At 36.1% G+C, this 22,640-nt stretch overlaps 2 protein-coding genes across 5 annotated transcripts; one reads left to right on the top strand and one right to left on the bottom strand.

The window, feature by feature from the left end:
• Positions 1-6,198: 6,198 nt before the first annotated feature.
• Positions 6,199-8,208, top strand: LOC131143759 (transcription elongation factor spt5-like). The gene is made up of 2 exons (XM_058092063.1): positions 6,199-6,607; positions 7,308-8,208. The coding sequence occupies exon 2, from the start codon at positions 7,499-7,501 to the stop codon at positions 8,057-8,059; it is 561 nt and encodes a 186-aa protein (XP_057948046.1). The 5' UTR covers positions 6,199-6,607; positions 7,308-7,498; the 3' UTR covers positions 8,060-8,208.
• A 6,237-nt stretch (positions 8,209-14,445) lies between these two features.
• LOC131143758 (phosphate transporter PHO1 homolog 3) lies at positions 14,446-18,686 on the bottom strand. 4 transcript variants are annotated; one of them, XM_058092058.1, is made up of 13 exons: positions 17,953-18,686; positions 17,436-17,784; positions 17,295-17,343; positions 17,030-17,101; positions 16,697-16,826; positions 16,449-16,569; positions 16,078-16,336; positions 15,886-15,990; positions 15,745-15,789; positions 15,493-15,642; positions 15,027-15,305; positions 14,806-14,942; positions 14,446-14,691 (listed from the first exon to the last, which is right to left on the bottom strand). In XM_058092058.1, exons 1-13 carry the CDS (start codon positions 18,539-18,541, stop codon positions 14,592-14,594), a joined length of 2,385 nt encoding a protein of 794 aa, XP_057948041.1. In that variant the 5' UTR covers positions 18,542-18,686; the 3' UTR covers positions 14,446-14,591. The 4 variants fall into 4 exon arrangements, with proteins under 4 accessions (XP_057948041.1, XP_057948042.1, XP_057948043.1 ...); XM_058092059.1 differs by having other exon boundaries at positions 17,436-17,758; positions 17,960-18,541; XM_058092060.1 differs by having other exon boundaries at positions 17,436-17,758; positions 18,041-18,541.
• Between the last annotated feature and the right edge of the window lie 3,954 nt (positions 18,687-22,640).

The following is a 22,640-nucleotide window of genomic DNA, read 5'->3' as shown; positions in this document are numbered from 1 at the left end:
AGTCATGTTAGTAGATCTAGCACACTTCTGTATAGACTAATTGATGACAGCTAAAAGGAGTTGTGTTAGCAGATCTAGCACGTTTCTATGTAGACTAACTGATGATGGCTAAAGACCAGCTGTAGTATGAAGTAATGAAATGAAATGTTATGCAATGAAATGACGATGAAAAGGCAATGAAATGAAATGACAAAGGTAAATGATGTAAATGGGAAAGAGTCACTTAAAGTGAAACAAATGCAAAGTTAAGTTATGAACAGGAATGAATGTGCATGAATGTATAATGATAGAAAAGAATTATGTATTATGATATTAGAAGTATGTATGTACGTAGAACATGTTACGATTGGGCGAGGCGTACCTTTCGCCTGAGGGCTTGCTGAGTAAGGCGAGTGCACTAGTAGTTTTAGATGTGGCAGTAGCTGTATAACGCACTAGGGCAGAGGGAACCTACTTGTATGGGCAGATAAAATTCCCTATCCTTAGGGCCTTTGCCGGTAAACTATTGTTAAACTGTGTGAGTACGAGATTAATCTACCACTTAAGAGCTTACCGAGTAAGGTGAGTGCTCTAATATGTTTTAATTGTGACCTTAAGGTTACCTAAGTATCAAAGCAGAGGGGTGCTACTTGTATGGGCGGGTAATCACCCCTATCCTTGGGTAATCTCGTGGGTTAAATATTTGCATGTGATTGTTTAGGTTCAGAAAACGATTTCAATTATATGATGATTTGCAAATGAAATAAAAATGATATTTATTTATCTCATGTTGGTCACAAGCTATTTTAATATGTATGTTTCTTCCCTTACTGAGATGTGTCTCACCCGAATATGATTACTTCTTTTTCAGGACATTCTCGAGATCGAGCTTTGAGAGCTCAAAGTTTTTATAGCATTGTTGGGGAATATAAAAAGTAAAGGGTATATTTCTATGTTAATTTTGGAATGTACAAAATTTATGTTTTATGTCTTTATGTTTTAAGACTATTGAGTAAGGAATGATTGTGAAAATACTGATTTGTTTTGGGAGTTATGTAGATTTATGGAAATGCAGGTGTTGGATGATTTATTATGGATTATAGTTAGAATTAGTAAACTCTGGTATATTTATATGGAGATTATGATTATGTTTTCCGCTGCGTATGTTATGGATCATGATTATCAGGGATATGATCAGGTATAACGCACCGGGCCCGGGTTTAAGGGTTCGGGGCGTTTCATCATATCATTAATTATCAAATCAATCATATCATTTTGCTTATATATGTATATCATGAAAATCATTGGCTTATACGTCGATATTTCACATGTGACCATAGTTCGGTCCGTACGCCGGCCAATCATATCCATAGCACAACCTGTGTGCTGGCAAATCATTTCCATAGCTCGGCTTGTACGCCGACAAATCATATACATAGCTTAGCCCATATGATGGCAAACCACATCCATAGCACGACTCGTACGCCGACAAAATAAATCCATAGCTCTGCCCGTACACTGGCAAATCATACACATAGCACAGCCCGTACACCAGCAAAACATATAAAAATCTTGGCTCGTACGCTGGTTTTCATTATAAAAATTCGTATCATTAACACATTCCCAGAAAACAGTTTTTCATTATAATTTCTACTCATGCCACACTAAACAGGTTTTTCATATATTTAACATACCATCATTTTCAACAGTATTTCTCAAATATAAATCATATATAAATATATTTATTTTCTAGAAATCAAATACTGTTTTTTATAAAATTACTAATTTAGTTTATCCCCTTACCTAATTCTAAAAAGCCCTTAAGAGAAATACCCCTTCATCCACAGGGTTCCTCGTTCAACACCTTGAAAATAACATTCCCCAGAACTAAAGTTCAGTATTTCTACACATACAACACTTCCTACAACTGTCAAATAACCAAATACTAAGTAGAAAGTCTTACCCTGGATTTGGGATGGTTTCCAACTCAGCCCCACCGACGATCTGCTCTAGCAGACTTATAGAGAACTGTCCCAAGTGCGTCGTGATGGCTTCAGATCGTCGAACCGGTGAAAATTCTGCCCAGAATCTTAGAGAGAAGGAGGAGAAACCGAAGGGTAAGAGAGAGAGAAGTTCTACGCAAGAAAATGAACTGAAAAATCACTTTTAACCTTACTTATACTGCGGGATTCGTCGACGAATTTCAGGTTTCCACAAATCCCCTCTCGGTATCTTCTCGTCGATGAATCCTATCCTCGTCGACAAGCTCCTCTTATACCCTCGATGATGAGTCCCCTCTGTTCGTCGACGAGGAGCTGAAAAATTCCTTGGGATTATCTCATCCAAAATGTAACGTCGTCGACTGCTTCCTTCTAATCCTGTGTTCATTTTCCTTTCTTTTTATTATTTAAAAACCATTATTCTTCGGGTCGTTACAGTTTAAGGGTTAACTCGTTAGGCCTTGCCTTGTATTCTCACATTCCGTTTGCTGCTAATAATTTGAAGCGTTTCACACTTGCTGAATATGACTTCTTAGCTAAAATTTATACCTGCAATTAATTACTAACTTTTGAAAATATTTTGGTTCCTTTTTCTAATTATCTTTCCTATTTCCATAATTGATCTTCTTATCAGTAAGACCGTTTAGCATATATTTGAGGCAGAACCTAGAACTCATGAAAAAATCTCAGTTGCTGTTATTCTTTCAGCAAAATGACATGGGTGCTTTGTCGATCACAATCCTCTAAAGCTAGAGAAAGGAAGACCAAGGACTTAGGAAATGTAAAATGTATAAAAAGTGAGGATGATATTGTTTTGGTTAAGGACGGAAATATTAAAGAAAGATGGTGAAGTTACTTTAGTAAGTTGTTTAATGAAATCCAAATAGAAGGTTTAAACTTAGAATTATCAAATGAGGAAAAAGACTAAAAATATAAGATTTATTTGCAAAATTAGGGTTAACGAAGTTAAGTTTGCACTAAAAAATATGAAAAATGGGAAAGTTAGGGGACCAAATAAGATCCCAAATGAAGTTTGGAAATGCTTGGGTGATAACAGAATTATATGTTTAACTAATTTATTTAATACAATTGTAAAAACTAAGAAAATGCCAGATGAATGGAGGAAAAGCACTTTAATACCTATATACAAAAATAAAGGAAATATTCAAATTGTAATAACTATCGTGGAATTAAACTTATGAGTCATACGATGAAACTATGAGAAAGGATAGTTGAACAAAGATTAAGGTTAGAAACGAAGACCTTAGAAAATAAATTTGGTTTTATGTCTGAGAGATCTACCACAAAAGCTATTTAGTTTAGGGAAAAGAAGAGGGACTTGCATATGATATTTATTGACCTTGAGAAAGCATATGATAAGATACCTAGGGAAGTTCTATGGTGGGTTTTAGAAAAAAAGGGTGTATGTTGTAGGTGTATTGATGTCATTAAGGATATGTACGATGGAGCAATGACTAGTTTAAGGACTATAGATGGAGAAACTAGAGAATTTTCAATTACCATAGGTGTACATCAAGGATATGCTTTGAGTCCTTATCCTTTTGCTTTAGTGATAGATCAATTGACTAAGAGTATTCAAAAGGAGGTTCCATGATGTATGTTGTTTGCAGATGATATTGTATTAATTGATGAAACTAGGGATGGAGTAGAGGCTGAGTTAGAATTATGGAGAAAAGCTTTGGAATCTAAAGTCTTTAGGATAAGTAGAAATAAAACAGAATATATGATATATAATTTTAGTAATGATAGGAGGAATATTGGAGACAAAGTTAAACTTGATGATGAAAAAATAAATAACACTTGTAGATTTCGATACCTTGGATCTATCATGCAAGTTGAAGGAGAAATTGAAGATAATGTAATGCATAGAGTTAAAGCAGGTTGGGTAAAATGGAGAAGTGGTTCAAGTGTGCTATGTGATCGTAGAATACCCCTAAAATTGAAAGAGAAGATTTATAGGATAACTATAAGACCAGCTATGCTATATGGATCGGAATGTTGGGTGACGAAGAAACATAATATCCAAAAAATAAAAGTTGCTGAGATGAAAATGCTTAGATGGATGAGTGATATAACATTGAAAGTTAAATTAAGGAATGAACATATTTGTGGTAAGTTAGGTTAAATTAAGGAATGAATATATTTGTGGTAAGTTAGGTGTAGCTCCTATAGAAGATAAGATAAGGGAGAGACGACTCATATGGTATAAACACTTACAACGTAGGCCATATAGTGCACCTAATAGGAAGAGTGACTTGGTTACTGTGGGGGGCAGTAGAAGGGGTAGAGGTAGATCTAAAATAACTTGGGAGGAGATAGTGAGTAAGGATTCAATATCCTTGAATCTATCAAAAGAAATGGCCCATGATCGCATAAATTGGCGGAAAATGATTCATATAACCGACCCCACTTAGTGGGACTAAGGCTTGGTTTTGTTGTTTGTTGTTGTATGGTAGATATGTTCATCTGTGAATTTTGGGAGGCTGATTTCCAAGATAGCTTGGATGTGGCTTTCATTGGCTTGTGTTATGTGAATCCTTCAATGATATGTCTTAGAAATCTTTAATCTGAGTAATCAGCTGCCTCATTTGTTGAAAAGAAAGTTCTCTTCCTAACATGGTTTTCCATGGAAAAGAAGCGAACAATTTCCTAGATAAGGACACCTTTGCAACCCCTATTCTTGCTATTTCTGTGCATTCATTTTGTTGAGGAAACCCATTATACTAAAACTGTGTACGTTGCGTGTGAGGGTGTTAATGACAGCCAACATGATAACCAACTTTCTGAAAAGGATCCTCATTCTAGATATTTCTAGTAAAGTTATTGGTATTTTGTTTTTCTAACTTATGTTGTCTATAGCTATGCCCACATTGCATCTCAATTTCAATAATTGGGCATAAAGACAATGCAGCACTTAGCTGATTGATGGGTGATTTTATGAGTCCAAGGAATTTTGCTTTAAGCTCATCATTATTTGATGGGCAATATACTAGAATGAGGTGCCATCTAAATCCAAGTGAATGCATTATTTGGCCTTTGAGTTAGTTCTCTCACATCCCAAGAAGGTTTCTAGCCTTTAGCAACTATAATAAGTTCTTCTTTGTTTATGATCCCAAGTATATGTTTCTTCTAAATTTCACTTATTTACAGTTCCATTTCAAGAACCATCATGGACATAACTTTTAGGAAGCTCAAAACCATTTATGTCTTTTTTGCGAAGTGCATTTTTCTTTTAAAAAAAGTGTTAGACTAAACAAGTGAACTATGTGCTTTGAAGTAGAATTAAGATTGGATATGGGCTATAGAGCTTCTTTCTTTGTGCTTTTTGGCCGCAATACTTGAAATTCAATTTTCTAGCATCAAGTGTGAACTTAAAATCACTGCTTTGATCCTTTTCCAGATTACATTTTACGGTTTGTTGACACAATTTAAAGCGTCAAGATTGCCATAACATTATATGAGTTGAAATTTAGGCCTTTGTTTCTTCTCTTATGGCTTCAATTCATATTCATTCGGACTGCCCCTTTGCTCTTTTATTAGCTTCAACTGTTAAGCACAAAATTAGTCTTTTTTGTTTGGTCAAGAACAATTCAATGTTGGTTCAGCTCATCCATAAAATTCTATTCCCCTTTGGAGTTTTCTATTGACCCATGAATACTCTTTAGTTATAGTGTGGGACTTTTGATTATGTTTTATGGTACTCGGATATATCATCGGTCATTCAGGGAAGGACAGAGTGATAGTTTATGATTGTAGGTGGTTCTAGGAATTTCATTTACAATTTTATGCCATTTTTGTGAAAGTTCTCCTTCTTCTTCTGCTTTCTCTTAGGCCTATATATATATTTGGGGGGACTGGGGGTGTAGGTGGAAGAGAAGGATTGGTGTTGTAGGGGATAGTCTACTTGATTAGTTGTTCTTTAACATGCTACTTGGAAAGGCAATGGAATGCTTTGTTCATACCTATCTTGTTGTACCTAATTAAATATTTTTGAAGTAGAATTAGGCATGATAAAATGGGTCATGACCCGTTGGATCATTTGGATCCGCTCATTTAAAACGGGTTCGGATTTAAAGAAGCTAACCCATTTAATAATTGGATGGGTCACAGTTCTACCCGTTTATAAACGGGTTTAGCCGGGTGTGGGCGGGTGACCCGTTAATTTGGATCCTTAATGCTTCACAGTCAGTCACACACTGTTCACAGCTTGAGTGGCTGAGCCTTCAGACTTCAAAAAAACCCTAAGGCCCCTAACCCCCGCCGCGGCTCTCTGCCTCTCCTCATATCTGACCTCTCAGCTCTCACTCTCTCAAATCTCAATCCTCTCCGGCTCTCCTCTCCTGAGTCTCCTCCCCTATCCTCTGGTGCGCTGCTACGTGCCGGACTTGCCCTGCGAGCCTGCGAACGATCCCCAGCTCGAGTCGTCGTCTCCTCCAGGCTCCACGGACCACAGCCACAGGCATCAGTCATCCCCAGCTCCACAGACGACTTGACTCCACACCTCCAGCCTCCAGCTGCTCCACGGTAAGATTAAGCTCCCTCAGGCCTCACGGATCAAGCTCCTTCACGATCCACAGACGCAGAGGACCAGAGGTGGAGCCGTGGAGGTGAGTTGCGATTTTATTTTTATTTTTATTTTTATTTTTTAGGTTCTCTGTTACTGGCTTGTTGGGTTTCATTGATTCGTGATGAATAAATAGTAGATAAATACAGATTTGTGTTTGTTGTATAAATATTTCCAAACCTAGCATGAATTCATTCATGGCCCTAGCATTGACCTCCTCCTGCTCTACGACATCAAATCTATCCCAAACCTAAAATTTAAAATTAAATTGTAGAAACCCTTTTACGTTCTTTTTATTTAGAAATTAATAAATATAATGCAATATTTTTTTTTAAAAAAAATGTCATTTTATATGATATTTTTAAAAAAATTTAAAATAAATAAATTATAATTTTTTTAAATGGGTGATCCATTACCCGCCCGTTTATTAAACAGGCGGGTTAGGGTAATAAACGGGCGTGTTAGGGTTGGCATGTATGTCATCCGTTTAACATCGACCCGTTTATGACCTTGCCCGTTGGTGACCCGCCCAAACCCGGCCCGCCTGCCCATTTTGCTAGGCCTAGGTAGAATTCATTTGGCTTAATTGGACTGGGAGAATGCTTTGTTGCATGATGATCATCTAGTTATATTTTTTGCTGTTAACATTTGCATACGTGTAGTTGTATATATAAATATATAGATATGCCAAAACATGTGCACGCACACATATAACGGGAAGAAGTGATGAACTTTCTTATTAGGGCTTTTGTGGGGTTTAAGAAGAAAGTGTTGGGCGTAGGCCATGGAGGCCTCTTTGTCCGCATCAGCCTCAAGCCCTAGCGACTCTCAAAGCTCAGACATCTCATCCTCCTCTTAAAATCTCAGCGATTCTCAGAAAATCCACTTTGCATCCACCCGCGAGGAGCCTACACATTCTTGGAAAACTGACAATATGTCTTCCTCAGTTTCAGAAATCCAAAATACAGCGACAGAAATTGAAATCCCTGAAACCAAATCTCCAGAGAGTGAAGCACCAGCAGAAGCTTCTAGCCCTTTGAGCAATAAGAGAATTTCGGAGGAGTTCGGCCCAAAAGCTTCCGATCAGTCAAAAAAGGGTTCCGACGGCGAAGGGAAAGATAATGATGATGATGAAGAAGAAGAAGAAGGTGAATGCGGGTTTTGCCTGTTCATGAAGGGGGGTGGGTGCAGGGAGAGCTTCATTGCTTGGGAGAAGTGCGTGGAAGATGCGGAGAAGAACAAGGAAGATATTGTGGACAAGTGTTTTGAGGTGACTGGCTTGCTAAAGAAGTGCATGGAACAACACTCTGATTATTACCATCCCATTCTTCAAGCAGAAAAAGTCGCCGAGGAGGAGGCCGTCAAGGAGTTGGAGCGAGAAAAGGCTTTGGAGCAGGGGGACGCTCCGGCTTCAACTGATCGAGAAGTAGAAGCTGAAGCTGCTTTAAAGAGTTCGGGGAAGAAAGAGGCTTCGGTGGATAAAATGAGTGGTTAGAGGCTTCTTGATTCATTTTTGTCCTTAATAGCGATTCATTTGCATTGTTTGTTTGGATATGAGCGGCAATGGCAGAAATTTTTAGCTTTTATTACGATGTAATCGGTGGATCAATAGAGCGAAATATAAAAGATTTTATGATATCAAAATATGGAGCTTATGTAATTTTTGTTTCTCTTTCTGATACAATATTATTAAATAACCCCGTTCGCAGCATATCTTTTAATTTCTCTAGCTGGGGCATGCCTTTTAGTAACATGACCCCTTCACTATAAAGGTGGGAAGCTGCATTAGAATTATCAGGATTGTGATTTCTCAATTGTGGAATGGTAAAACAACCAAACATTGGTTCTGAATTTGTGCAGATCTGCTGCTTAAAACTGCATGGTAAAATACTTTCCTTTTCTGATCATGATGTTGTTTTCTGGATTTTTTCACATATTTATTTCATTTGGATTTAGCGTGCATAGAATGGATATAGGGAATAAGTACTTCATCTGAAGCAAGCTCAAGTTTAGTAAAGGTCAATGATTTTAGTATAGTTTTTGAGTACAGTTTTTGTGTGTCAGAATTTGCATTTGATACGTAAATTAAGGGAAAAAAAATATCCATTTAGTCTTTTCCATCCATTAGAACTCTAAGATGAATGTAATATTTCTCAATGATAAATGTTTAAAGAAATTTGCAAGGTTTCCCCAATGTTTTCATAAAAATTTAGCGTCTTCTTGTTAGTATCTATACCTAAGCACCTCTATTCTATGTCTTTGTATGTTTCTATGTTTTCCATGTCTTGATTTTATTATACTTCCGTATTATTTTGCTGATGCCTCCAGCATAAAATAACTTGACCTAATTTGATTCAAAGATGGTAGGAACTAGGAACCGTTGATGTTTTAGCTTAGTTTTGGAAAAATCTGTCTACAAAATTGTGACTTGTGAGCCACCCATCTCTCTCTCTCTCTCTCTCTCTCTCTCTCTCTCTCTTGTTTGTGAGTGCGGGTCTTGGATCAACGGTAAGATTGCTCCTTTGTGACCAGTTGGTCACGGGTCGAGTTCAAGGAAACAGCCTCTCTGCATAATAGCAGGGGTAAGACAACATACACTGTGATGACCCCTCTCCCTACCCTCACAAAGCAGGGAGCCTCACGGCCTTGGGATGCCCTTTTTTTTGTTTGTTTCTTTGTGTTGTTTTATGGGGTTACCTAAAGTTGTATGCTGCATCCATTTTGGCATGGTTTCTTACTTATCTAAATTATCTCCAATTTCTCTCTCCAAATCATGTGTTCGTATCCTTTATGTGATGACTGATTGTTCACGCTTTGGTTCCTTGGCAACATGAATAGTTAATTCATGGCAACTGAATTGCTGAATTTAATGAGAGCTGGTAAGGTATTTGAGTTTGGGGTAACAGAGGTTTTGAGAATTAAAGAATTGAGCTTCTGTCCTTTTTATGTTATTTTGTAATTTCTGGTTGCAAGAGGATTTGAACCTAGGACACCTCATTTACCACCCGACCCTCCTACCACATGGCCCAGGTCCCCAGCATCTCTGTCATGAAGGGGTCAAGCGAGTGATTAATGCTGATGAGTATAAGAATCCCAAGTTCTGTTGTGCCCAGTATAAGGCATCTGAATGTTGCATGAGGCTTTATGTCGTCGATAGGTAGGAGTTAAGTTGGCTTCTTGTTTATTAAAGGACTGGATTTATATGTTTAAGGGTCAACTGGTTAGGCGTGGCCTTGTATTCTCACATTATGTTTGCTGCTAATAATTTGAAGCGTTTCACACTTGCTGAATATGACTTCTTGGCTAAAATTTATACCTGCAATTAATTACTAACTTTTGAAAATATTTTGGTTCCTTTTTCTAATTATCTTTCCTATTTCCATAATTGATCTTCTTATCAGTAAGACTGTTTAGCATATATTTGAGGTAGAACCTAGAACTCATGAAAAAATCTCAGTTGCTGTTATTCTTTCAGCAAAATGACATGGGTGCTTTGTCGATCACAATCCTCTAAAGCTAGAGAAAGGAAGAGTAAAGACTTAAGAAATGTAAAATGTATAAAAAGTGAGGATGATATTGTTTTGGTTAAGGATGAAGATATTAAAGAAAGATGACAAAGTTACTTTAGTAAGTTGTTTAATGAAAACCAAATAGAAGGTTTAAACTTAGAATTATCAAATGAGGAAAAGACTAAAAATATAAGATTTATTCGCAAAATTAGAGTTAACGAAGTTAAGTTTGCACTAAAAAATATGAAAAATGGGAAAGTTATGGGACCAGATAAGATCTCAATTGAAGTTTGGAAATACTTGGGTGATAACGGAATTATATGTTTAACTAATTTATTTAATACAATTGTAAAAATTAAGAAAATGCTAGATGAATGGAGGAAAAACACTTTAATACCTATATACAAAAATAAAGAAGATATTCAAATTGTAATAACTATCGTGGAATTAAACTTATGAGTCATACGATGAAACTATGAGAAAGGATAATTGAACAAAGATTAAGGTTAGAAACAAAGACCTTAGAAAATAAATTTGGTTTTATGTCTAAGAGATCTACCACAGAAGCTATTTAGTTTAGGAAAAAGAAGATGGACTTGCATATGATATTTATTGACCTTGAGAAAGCATATGATAGGATACCTAGGGAAGTTCTATGATGGGTTTTAGAAAAAAAGGGTGTATGTTGTAGGTGTATTGATGTCATTAATGGAGAAATTAGAGAATTTCCAATTACCATAAGAGTACATCAAGGATTTGCTTTGAGTCCTTATCTTTTTGCTTTAGTGATGAACCAATTGACTAAGAGTATTCAAAAGGAGGTTCCATGATGTATGTTGTTTGCAGATGATATTGTATTAATTGACGAAATTAGGGACGGAGTAGAGACTGAGTTAGAATTATGGAGAAAAGCTTTGGAATCTAGAGGCTTTAGGATAAGTAAAAATAAAACAGAATATATGATATGTAATTTTAGTAATGATAGGAGGAATATTGGAGACAAAGTTAAACTTGATGATGAAAAAATAAATAACACTTGTAGATTTCGATACCTTGGATCTATCATGCAAGCTGAAGGAGAAATTGAAGATGATGTAATGCATAGAGTTAAAGCAGGTTGGGTAAAATCGAGAAGTGGTTCAAGTGTGCTATGTGATCGTAAAATACCCCTAAAATTGAAAGAGAAGATTTATAAGACAGCTATAAGACCAGCTATGCTATATGGATCGGAATGTTGGGTGACGAAGAAACATAATATCCAAAAAGTAAAGAGATGAGAATGCTTAGATGGATGAGTGATATAACATTGAAAGATAAATTAACTAATGAACATATTTGTGGTAAGTTAGGTGTAGCTCTTATAGAAGATAAGATAAGGGAGGGACGACTCATATGGTATAAACACGTACAACGTAGGTCACATAGTGCATCTAATGGGAAGAGTGACTTGATTACTGTGGGGGGCAATAGAAGGGGTAGAGGTAGATCTAAAATAACTTGGGAGGAGATAGTGAGTAAGGATTTAATATCATTGAATCTATCAAAAGAAATGGTCCATGATCGCATAAATTGGCGGAAAATTATTCATATAGCCGACCCCACTTAGTGGGACTAAGGCTTTGTTTTGTTTTTTGTTCTTGTATGGTAAATATGTTCATCTATGAATTTTGGGAGGCTGATTTCCAGGATAGCCTGGATATGGCTTTCATTGGCTTGTTTTATGTGAATCCTTCAATGATATGTCTTAGAAATCTTTAATCTGAGTAATCAGCTGCCTCATCTGTTGAAAAGAAAGTTCTTTTCCTAACATGGTTTTCCATGGAAAAGAAGCGAACAATTTCCTTGATAGGGACACCTTTGCAGCCCCTATTCTTGCTGTTTCTGTGCATTCATTTTGCTGAGGAAACACATAATACTAAAACTGTGTCACGTTGCGTGTGAGGGTGTTAATGACAGCCAACATGATAACCAACTTCCTGAAAAGGATCCTCATTCTAGATATTGCTAGTAAAGTTATTGGTATTTCGTTTTTCTAACTTCTGTTGTCCATAACTATGCCCGCATTGCATCTCAATTTCAATAATTGGGCATAAAGACAATGCAGCACTCAGCTGATTGATGGGTGATTTTACGAGTCCAAGGATTTTTGCTTTAAGCCCATCATTATTTGATGGGCATTATACTAGAATGAGGTGCCATATAAATTCAAGTGAATGCATTATTTGGCCTTTGAGTTAGTTCTCTCACATCCCAAGAACGGTTTCTAGCCTTTAGCAACTATAATAAGTTATTTTTTGTTTATGATCCCAAGTATATGTTTCTTCTAAATTTCACTCATTTACAGTTCCATTTCAAGAACCATCGTGGATGTAACTTTTAGGAAGCTCAAAACCATTTATTTCTTTTTTGCGAAGTGCATTTTTCTTTTTAAAAAAGTGTTAGACTAAACATGTGAACTATGTACTTTGAAATAGAATTAAGATTGGATGTGGGCTACAGAGCTTTTTTCTTTGTGCTTTTTGGCCTCAATACTTGAAATTCAATTTTCTAGTATCAAGTGTGAACTTAAAATCACTGCTTTGATCCTTTTCCAGATTACATTTTACAGTTTGTTGACACAATTTAAAGCGTCATGATTGCCATAACAGTATCTGAGTTGAAATTTAGGCCTTTGTCTCTTCTCTTATGGCTTCAATTCATATTCATTCGGACTGGCCCTTTGCCCTTTTATTAGCTTCAGCTGCTCAGCACAAAATTAGTCTTGTTTGTTTTGTCAAGAACAATTCAATGCTAGTTCAGCTCATCCATAAAATTCTATTCCCCATTGGAATTTCTATTGACCCATGAATACTCTTTAGTTATAGTGTGGGACTTTTGATTATGTTTTATGGTACTCGTATATATCATCAGTCATTCATGGAAGGACGGAGTGATAGTTTATGATTGTAGGTGGTTCTAGGAATTTCATTTACAATTTTATGCCATTTTTTTGAAAGTTCTCCTTCTTCTTCTTCTTCTTCTTTCTCTTAGACCTATATATATATATTTGGGGGGACAGGGGTGTAAGTGGAAGAGAAGGATTGGTGTTGTAGGGGATAGTCTACTTGATTAGTTGTTCTTTAACATTCTACTTGGAAAGGCAATAAAATGCGTTGTTCATACATGTCTTGTTGTACCTGATTAGATATTTTTGAGGTAGAATTCATTTGGCTTAATTGGACTGGGAGAATGCTTTGTACCATGATGATCATCTAGTTATATTGTTCGCTGTTAACATTTGCATACGTGTAGTTGTATATATAAATATATAGATATGCCTAAACATGTGCGCACACACATATAATGGGAAAAAGATATTCCCTGGAGTAGTTAAAAGATATTATTTTCATCTCTCCTTTCTTTATCCGAAAATATTTCCTGGAGAAACAGTACAGCAGTGGCCTCTGGTACAGCTTGATATACATTGTTGGCCCACGCCTTAAGGGTTTAAGCTTGTAAGTAAAATGGTAATCTAAAATGGTCTCAGAGCTGGTTACAGGAGGTCCTTGGTTCTACTCTCGTTGCCCACAATTATAGTGTGAAATTTAAAAAATTTGTATTCCCTATAATGGGTGTTATTTATTATGTGTTTATCTCCCATGTGCTATCGGGCTGCATGTGCAGGGTATTGTTAAAATTTAATATACATTGCTGGCCCATAACTTAACAGTTTAAGCTTTGGTAATCTATCGGCCTCTAACACTAATAATCTTTAACAGAGGGCAAACCTTGGATCAACGGTAAGGTTGCTCCTCTGTGACCGGTTGGTCATGGGTTCAAGTCCAAGGAAACAGTCTCTCTGCATAAAAGTACTGGTAAGGCTAGTAGGCTATATACACTGTGACGATCCTTCCCTTACCCTTGCAAAGCGCGGAGCCTTGTGGCCTGGGGACGCCCTTTGAATCAAATGAGATCTATTGGGAAATGGCCTATTGAAGTTTTATTAGGATTTTGATATTTTATGCATTAGATAGAAGGCTTCCAAACTCTGCATTTCTTTTTAGCATACTAGATTCCACAAGTACCCTGTAAGATATTCCTAGGTACTTTTTTTCTTTTTTACCTCAAAGATTTTTCGTACCTTTACTTGTTTATCACAAGGGAGTGTTGCATCCATGCCTCCATTTCACCAGGTCAGTACTTAATGGTCGAGAGTTATGTTTTCTAATTGTCAAAATTTCTTATCCATTTGTTGCGACTGCTTCTGGAGCTGGGTTCTTTTGATGAAATTGAGTTAAGCAGATGTTGCATATTTATTGAGATGCATGTGGCATGTGATGCTATCATCCACTGCATTTACTAAAAAAATCATGGAAAGCGAAAAATTGATCTGGCTGCACAAACAATTAAACATTTTCTTCCTGCTTAACATTCGAATGTCCCCAGATGGCTGAGCTTCGCATGAACACTACCCAGAATGTTAATCATTTATCTACATTCCTTCCCCAGTACTATCTCTGAACTGTGTCAAGAAGGCACTTATTCATCTTTGTCATCATCTTCATCATAGTTGAAAGGTAGTGGTACAGACTTGAATGCCCGGTATTTGCCAACATTGTTTAAATGCTCATTCTCCAACCTGATCAATCAGCGAACAGAAAAATGAAGTAAGCTTTTTTCCAGCATCTAATCCAATTTTGTGAATTGCTGATAAATTTACACAAAATAAACCTAGTTTGTATCTAGAAAATACCTGAAGAAATTCCATATGCCACGACGAATAATCTCTAGGCTCGCAACAATAGTAACCATAGCTTCTTTGTGTAAGAACGACACTGAGAAATTCAATACGGTTTGCATCCAAGCAAGTCTCAGGAAGACATTTAAAACCTGCATTTTTGTGAACAAAGGTTAAATCTCAGAAGTTTTCTGGGACATAGATGCTTGATTAATTTTATTTTTTCTTCCTCTCACCATAGCTCCAAAATATATGCCTTTATATTGGATGAGGAGTTTGTCTCTCAACCAGCGGTTTTTAGAGTGCTGTTGAAGAAGGCCCCAGTCAAAAACAAGGTCCCAATATGTAGAAAAAATAGTTGCTGCAGCTGAGGCAATCCAGGCTATTACCCTCCAACTTATTCCCTTGTTGAGACTGTAAGCTGTTCTCATACAAACAGCTACTATTGTCAAGAAGTATTTTAGCCCATTATACCCCTGCATTGCATCTTTCTCTTCGTATAGGCGTCGGATACACTGGAAAAAAGGGGAAGAAAAAACAATATGTAAAAAATGGTCACTGTTTTAAGTACAGCAAGTATTTATGAGCGCAGGAAACATATCAAAGCATGAAGAATGGTTTCAAGTAGAATTTGCATTGTCAAACATTTATGCAACCTTATTTTGGGGTCATGATTTTAGATTAATGCTTTGGAAGAAATACCTGGAGAAGGCGAGACCAGTATGGAATCACAGCGACAATGAAATAAAATGCATTGAACACACCACTTGATTTGCAAGTGTTTTGCCTGAGTTTGTAGTCTCCCCAGCCATAGTGGCAAATGTAGAATTCCAAACTTCTGAATGCTTGCACCTGCAACAAAACAAATAGCAACACTTTAGAATTTTTTCAAACTAAATTTTCCAATAGGGATTTGTATGATGAAAATACCACATAAACCACCACTTCACAAACCTGGCTGGTCAGCTGGTCTGCCAGGAAAAAATCTGGGAGTATGACCTACAGAGGGAAAAAGTTTGCAGAGAATTTAACAACACAACTATGTTCATTCTCCTTAAAACTGTTCTTTGTAATTCTCTTAATGATTTCTTTTACCTTGTAAAGTGGAGCACAGATACAGTGAAACAGGCATGTGAGGAGGAAGAATCGACTGGAACGATAAATGATGTTGAAGGGGCAAAATAATATGACAATCACAAGCTGCAGGGAAAGAAACGGGTTGTTTAAAGTGCATTTTCATGCAAAATTGGTAGCACAAAGAAGTTGGGTGGTACCCTCCGTGCTTACCACTACTAAGCCTAGTGGTAGAAGTTCAGTTAAGGCTTTGTAATCGCGTGTTTTGGGGTCCATCTCCATGTCAAGATTTGAGAGCACACTAGCCAGTGCTAGTACTGCAAGACCACAACTTAAAAGGAGAACTTCTCTGTAACCCAGTTCAGTTCCCTCCTTGAATCCAAATATAAATGAATAGTTAATTCTGTACCGCCTCCAGAAGAATATATTTGCAGCATACATAACCATGTGCAAAACAATGAATCCAAACAGGCTGCAGTGGAAGATGAAACATGCCTTGTGAAAAAAACCAGTTTCCTTCAGTTTAATGAAGTTTAATGGATCAAACAAATTCAGTTAGAATGATTCCAGGAAATCCTAGTTACCTATAAAGGGGAAACATAGTCTCCATGTACTGCGTTCCACCAGGTTTGTCTAGGAGGTTTTGCGCACGAATAATCAGAATAAGGGCAACCAGCAAAGCAGCTGAGCAACCAGCAAAGAAACCTGGAAAATTTTTCAATAAGCAGTTCTAAGAAGCAGAAAACTGCAGCAGCCAAGGGGGATCAAAATGTAATGTGGGCACTTGTTTCTCTCTCTTATTGGTGTAGTTCATGAATGGTAGGAAGCATACCCAAGGAAAATGTTATTCTGTGCCTTTCTCTTCTTGCTGTTGGCCTCAAAATGCTCATCCCTTTACTGCGGTTTGAGTTGGCAAAATGCTTGATGAATGTGGCCTCCACCCTCTCCATAAGCTTTGTAACCTTTGAACGCAAACAGGGTATTTAATTTGAGTATAATAAAAGGAGCTTTAGAAATCCAAAACCCAAGCTCAGCAGTTGCTTCACTGTGGAGATGAGCAAACAAATCTATGCGAGGAACCATTCCTTCTAAGTATTTTTTATAAAATTAGAGACGAATGATTTTGATGTCAACCCTTTAGCCCATTTTGCGAATGAAAGCTCACCTCGTCACAGCTGCCAAGGTATGAGTTATCCACCATTTTCAAGTAGGGTTTTGATGCATTTCTTGAAGTGATCTGAGGATAAATTAAAGCAAAAGGCAAATTGCATCAGCAAAAGTGATCAAAATTTTGACGCTCAAAAGTTGTTTTTTTTTTTTTTAAATAAAAAATATTTTTTAATGCATATATTTGTATAGAATCAGAGTCTAGCAACAACTTAGAAAGCTCAACATAATGTAAGTCAAAAGAGATCTGGGACTTGAAGTACCTTATCATACTTCTTCATGATTTTTGAAAACGACAGCATATTCAAGAAACTGTTCAATTTATTAGCAAAAAATGATCAAATAGAGCACACAAAAGAAACAGGGAAAGGCAACTAATTAGCATGCATCTGTTGGACTGTTACCTGTAGCTCTTTAGAAGACGAAGCTTATGGTAGAATTCAGCAAAAGCCCTCCTAAGCTGCTCTTCAACCTTCTTCAGATTTTCCCTGCTGAATTTCAGCTCTGCATTGTTAGGGACATTGAGGAAATCCTTTATGGTCGAACGAGGAGTCTCCAGAGTGTTGTTCATCTTCACACGGTTGAGTATCTCCAAGCGAGCTGGCCTGCTACCCCTCATGTTCCTTGGGTTCTCTTCTTGAACATCTCGGCTCACGGTTTTGGTTTCATCAGCATCTTTATCATCACCCGATTCATCCAAATGCTCCAGGCTGCTCGACCTCCCTTCCTCAATTACATCCATGTGAAGTCTTCCTGCCCATAAAACACAGGATACCTAAAACATTAATGACTTCTAATTAGATCATACAACCCATATGAGAACTTTCCCAAATGTTGTGTATTCAGCATTTGATAAAATTAAACATTATGTATTATGGAATTTTAAAATTTGTGACTTGGGTTCGAACTAGCAGTGCATACTGTTTGCTGCTCTTGGTCCAGATGGTGTAGAAGCAGATAATGCAGCAGCAGAAGCAGCGATGCCTGAAGCAAGACGAGTCATCTCGGCAGATCGGTCAAACCAACCTTGAGGATTCTCCACCTTTATTCGAAAAGCTATCAAAGCATCCATCTGCTTGTTCAACATGGCTGCCTCCTTCAACACCTCTTCCACCTTAGCCCTGTAAAACCTGTTCACCTTATTGAATTCATCATCAAGCCTTCTGAAGTAGACCAGCTCATACTCTCCTCCCTCGTCTCCTGCCATCAGAAACCTCGTCTCGTAGCCCTCCGAGCCATCTCGGATCACTGGGTTCACTAGGATGGCTTGGCTCTCAATGTCAGCAGTCAAGGGGCTCATGGAGTGGTGGTTGTTTCGCTGGGTGAGACCACTGAAGGCTCTGTAAAGCGTCATCTTTCGCTTTAGGCCACTGCCAGGGGTGGCTGGTGGCCGGGTTCTCAGCCTGAAACGTAGGACTTCTTTCAAAAGGGTCTTGAGGAAATTGTAATCCATGTATGCTTCTTGCCATTCTGGCACCATTTGTGATGCAAATTCCTTCCCAAACTTCATGTTTAGATTGCACTTGCTCTAGCGATCAGATTGTGACCTTCTATATTACTGTCAGGGCAGTTCCTTAGAGCTGTGCGATTCAGTATATCTATGTTGTGGCTTTTCTTTCCTTTGCTTATTTTTGTAGACAAGCAAAAAGAAGAAATTCAGAGAAGGATGTGATGAAGGCCACAGAAAGAGACATTTGTCTGTTAAACACAATAAAAGCATGATATTGACAATAACAGCATGATTTTGACATAGAAAATTAATAGTGTTGGGGCCCTGTCAGCTAGCTCTTTCCCAGTAGTTTGAAAAGTCACAGAAGAAAAATCAGACAAATGGAAAGACAATGCGCATTTTCTAATTTTTACACACACAGAGAGAATTTTGAAAGAAAGAAAGCACAATGCATTGTGTCAAAGCAATCAAAACTAGAATGTCTTTCGAGATTTTCAGACCAATTTTTCAAATTTTTAACCTCAACCAAGTCCATTAACTTAGCTCAAATTTTATTGATGAAAGATGCATCATGTAATCTTTTAATTTGAGAGTGGGAAAAATTCTTTTTTGCGATCTAGTACAAAACTCTAAAAGCATTGTAAAATGATTTGAGTTTTACATCCTAAACTCCCATATACTACCACAAAAATAAATCTCCACAATTAGGCTGAAAATATCAAACTTAGATCCTATCGAACAATAAATATGTTCCAACCCAAAATAGTCAAAGCTAGAAGCAGGCAGCTCTATGCAGCACGAGGGTCTTAGATTATGCAGTTTTCAGAGTCTTTAATGTTCCTCATTCTTTTTGATGGCTTGAATTTGAATAGACAAACGTGCTGTATACTTTTCCCTGTTGCAGTAGGTGTGCCTTCAATTATTTTTTCTCTTCATCTCTTTTCTTAATTTGAATGATCTTCGTTTACTTTTGCGTTTTGAATAATCTCATCTAGGTAAGTTTGCCTACAATCCCAAGCTGAACAATCTAGCTATGATTTTTTTACGGGAATTTTTAATATTTCATTTAGTTTTTCTCTAGTTTCATATGGTATGTCCAGAGAATTCAGACTGACAAATAGGTCTTTCGGAATTCAAAAAACATGCAAACAAAAAACAGAAGAAAATATTAAGGAATCGCTTTTTCTTATTTGTAATTAGATAAAATGAGAAAGAATATAAGATACATAACAAATAAATGAATAATTTCTATCAAACACCACTATTTATATGATTCTTTGATTGAAAGAAATGACAAAAAGTATAATTTGAATAAATTTTCTTTTGGGTTGTATTTAAAATATAAAGAAAATACAATGAAAAAAAATAAAAAATATTATCTTATTTTCTTGATTTGGGCGATCAACTAAATGTAGTTTTGAGATACAAATAAAACATGCAATAAGTCAATTAAGAGTTTTCATATTGAAAGTGTTAGGTTTGAAGTTTGGGAAATTTTATGAAATCATGCATTAAGGTTATATGCACAAACACATCAAATACAAAAAAATCGAGAAAATCAAAAAAGAGAAGAACAACAAAAAATTTACAAGGTTCTGCAATGTGCTTACGTCCACGAAACTCCTACCTAATTTCCACTATCATCAAATGAAAACTATCTTAAGGTTTCAACTCTCGACTGCAACATGTATATATAGTCTTATTTGAAAATCTCAAAAAAATTTCATCTCAAACATATTGTACTGTACCACAAAGAGTTTTGCTCTTCACACTCTTACTAAGTTTGGTCTAAGTAGATAAAAAAGTTTTTCATATGGCCTAGGAGCCTTGCGAACCCTTGAGTACTCTCATTTGTAATAGACTTTAATTGGATAACATTTCTAAATATAAGCCATAACTCAACAAGAAGAATATTTTTTATTGTGTAATCCACACTTGATGTAAACCCCTAATAAATAAATATATTGTGACTAATGATATAAACAAATGGGGTACAGGTCAGCATCAAGAGTTCCCAGAGAAGAGACTTTTGAGGTCCGTACATTTTATATGACTAGTAAATGTGTAAATACAGAGCATCTGTCATGTCATTGCCACCTAATGCTTAAATTTATTTGGCTTTCATTTGTTTACCATTTCAACTTTGTTAATTAGTTTATTGGATGTGTTAGCTTTTAGATTAGAAGCGTCATATTTGTTATGAAATATAAGTAGATGTCCCCCATGTCAACTATGAACCCGATCCATATATTTGCACTAATTCATGTCACCTCATCCCCTTAGATTTTCCCCTCAATAAATGCTTAACTATCCATATTGCCTTATAAAAGGGTACCCTTCCCTTCTTACACATCTGATGCTTTCATGTAAGTAGATATATAATGAAGATAAGAGAAGAAGAGAGATAAAGTGAAGAAGGGATAAAGAGAAGATTAAAATATCTTGTACAAGGTCGGTTTCATATCATATTATAATTCTTCCTGTGATAGTGAAGTTTTGATCTCATCTGCCCGTGAAGCATAGTTCTTTATTTATTTTCTGCATCTTTCATAACACGTTATCAGCACAAGATTCTAACCAACTCGCATATTTTTTTAATTCTTATTTAATTTACGAGACTCTAACCGACTGATATATTTTTGTATATTTATACCGCCTTAATGGACGGTTTTATTTCTGTACCGCCTATATACATATATATATATATATATATATATATATATATATATATATATATATTTAAACTACCATTCTCTAGAAGAGATGGTAAAATAATCCTCCTGAAGAGATTATATATATTTAAATATTCCGTATATATATCTCTCGAAGAGATAGTCCTCTTGAAGAGGCAATATATTTAAATTTCTCGTTTACATATTTAATCTTTCGAAGAAATAGATCTCTTAAAGAGGTTGTGTATCTAATCTTCAAAAGAGATGGTCAATATTTACCTATTAAAGAGGGTATATTTTTTAACCTTTCAAAGAGATGTTAAATTTGATCTCCTGAAGAGGTGAAACATTTATCTTCTAGATGAGATAGTATATTTAATCTCTAAAAGAGGTGGTAAATTATTATCCAATTTAATATTGTAAACTGGAATCATACTCCTGAAGAGTACAAATTAAGAAAAATAAAATAATGTTCTTGAAAAAACATATTTAAGTACCCCAGAAGGGTGGAAATAATATTATATTATTATCTTAGTTTTATTTTAGTTTTTACATTTTGATTTCTAAATTATCTTATTATTGTTAATTTATTCAAATGTCGAACCTATGTAAAGTTGAATTTGTTTCCCTTGATATCAAAGGTAACAAATATTTATCATGGATTTTTTATGTTGATATCCATCTAAATGCAATGAACTTGGAAAACACTATTTTAGATGGAAATACCGCATCCCTACAGGATCGCGCAAAAGTTATGATCTTCCTCCATTATCATTTAGATGAAAGACTAAAGACTGAATACCTCACTGTTAAAGACCCAATTATCCTATGGAAAAAATTTAAAAGATAGATTTGACCACCAGAAAACTGTGATTTTACCAAAAACTCGATATGAATGGTTGCACCTGAGGTTGTAAGATTTTAAAATAGTCGGTAAATATAACTCAGCCCTATATAAGATTAGATCGAAACTAAAATTATGTGGTGAAAATATTATTGATGAAGACATGCTAGAAAAAACTTTTACTACTTTCCATCTCACTAATGTGCTCTTACACTAGCAATATAGGGAAAAAAAATTTACTAAATTTTCTGAACCAATATTATGTTTTCTTGACGCTGAGCAAAAAAACAAGCTTTTGATGAAAAATCACCAAACTCGTCCAACTGGTTCGACCCCATTCCTTGAAGTGAATATAAATACATCTCGTGATCGAGGACAAGGTCGTAGGCATGGTTTTGGACATGGCTGTGGTCGTGGTTGAAATAATCACTGGAATCAACGTGAGCTTGTAATCCCCTAGAAGAGGGATGACCCTCGGAAGCAGGTAAATGATCAAAATTAGCGATCTAGGCAGCATGAAACTGAATGTTACATATGCGGAGGAAAAGGTCATTGGTTGCGTACCTGTCGTATGCCCAGACACTTAGTAGATCTATACCAAACATTTATAAAAGAAAAAAAAAAAAAAAAAAGTAAAGAAGTT

This window comes from Malania oleifera, chromosome 12 (genome assembly GCF_029873635.1).
Source record: "Malania oleifera isolate guangnan ecotype guangnan chromosome 12, ASM2987363v1, whole genome shotgun sequence".
Taxonomy (NCBI): Eukaryota; Viridiplantae; Streptophyta; class Magnoliopsida; order Santalales; family Ximeniaceae; genus Malania; species Malania oleifera.
Note: the sequence above shows the minus strand (reverse complement) of the source record. Positions and strands in the feature narration are given on the sequence as shown.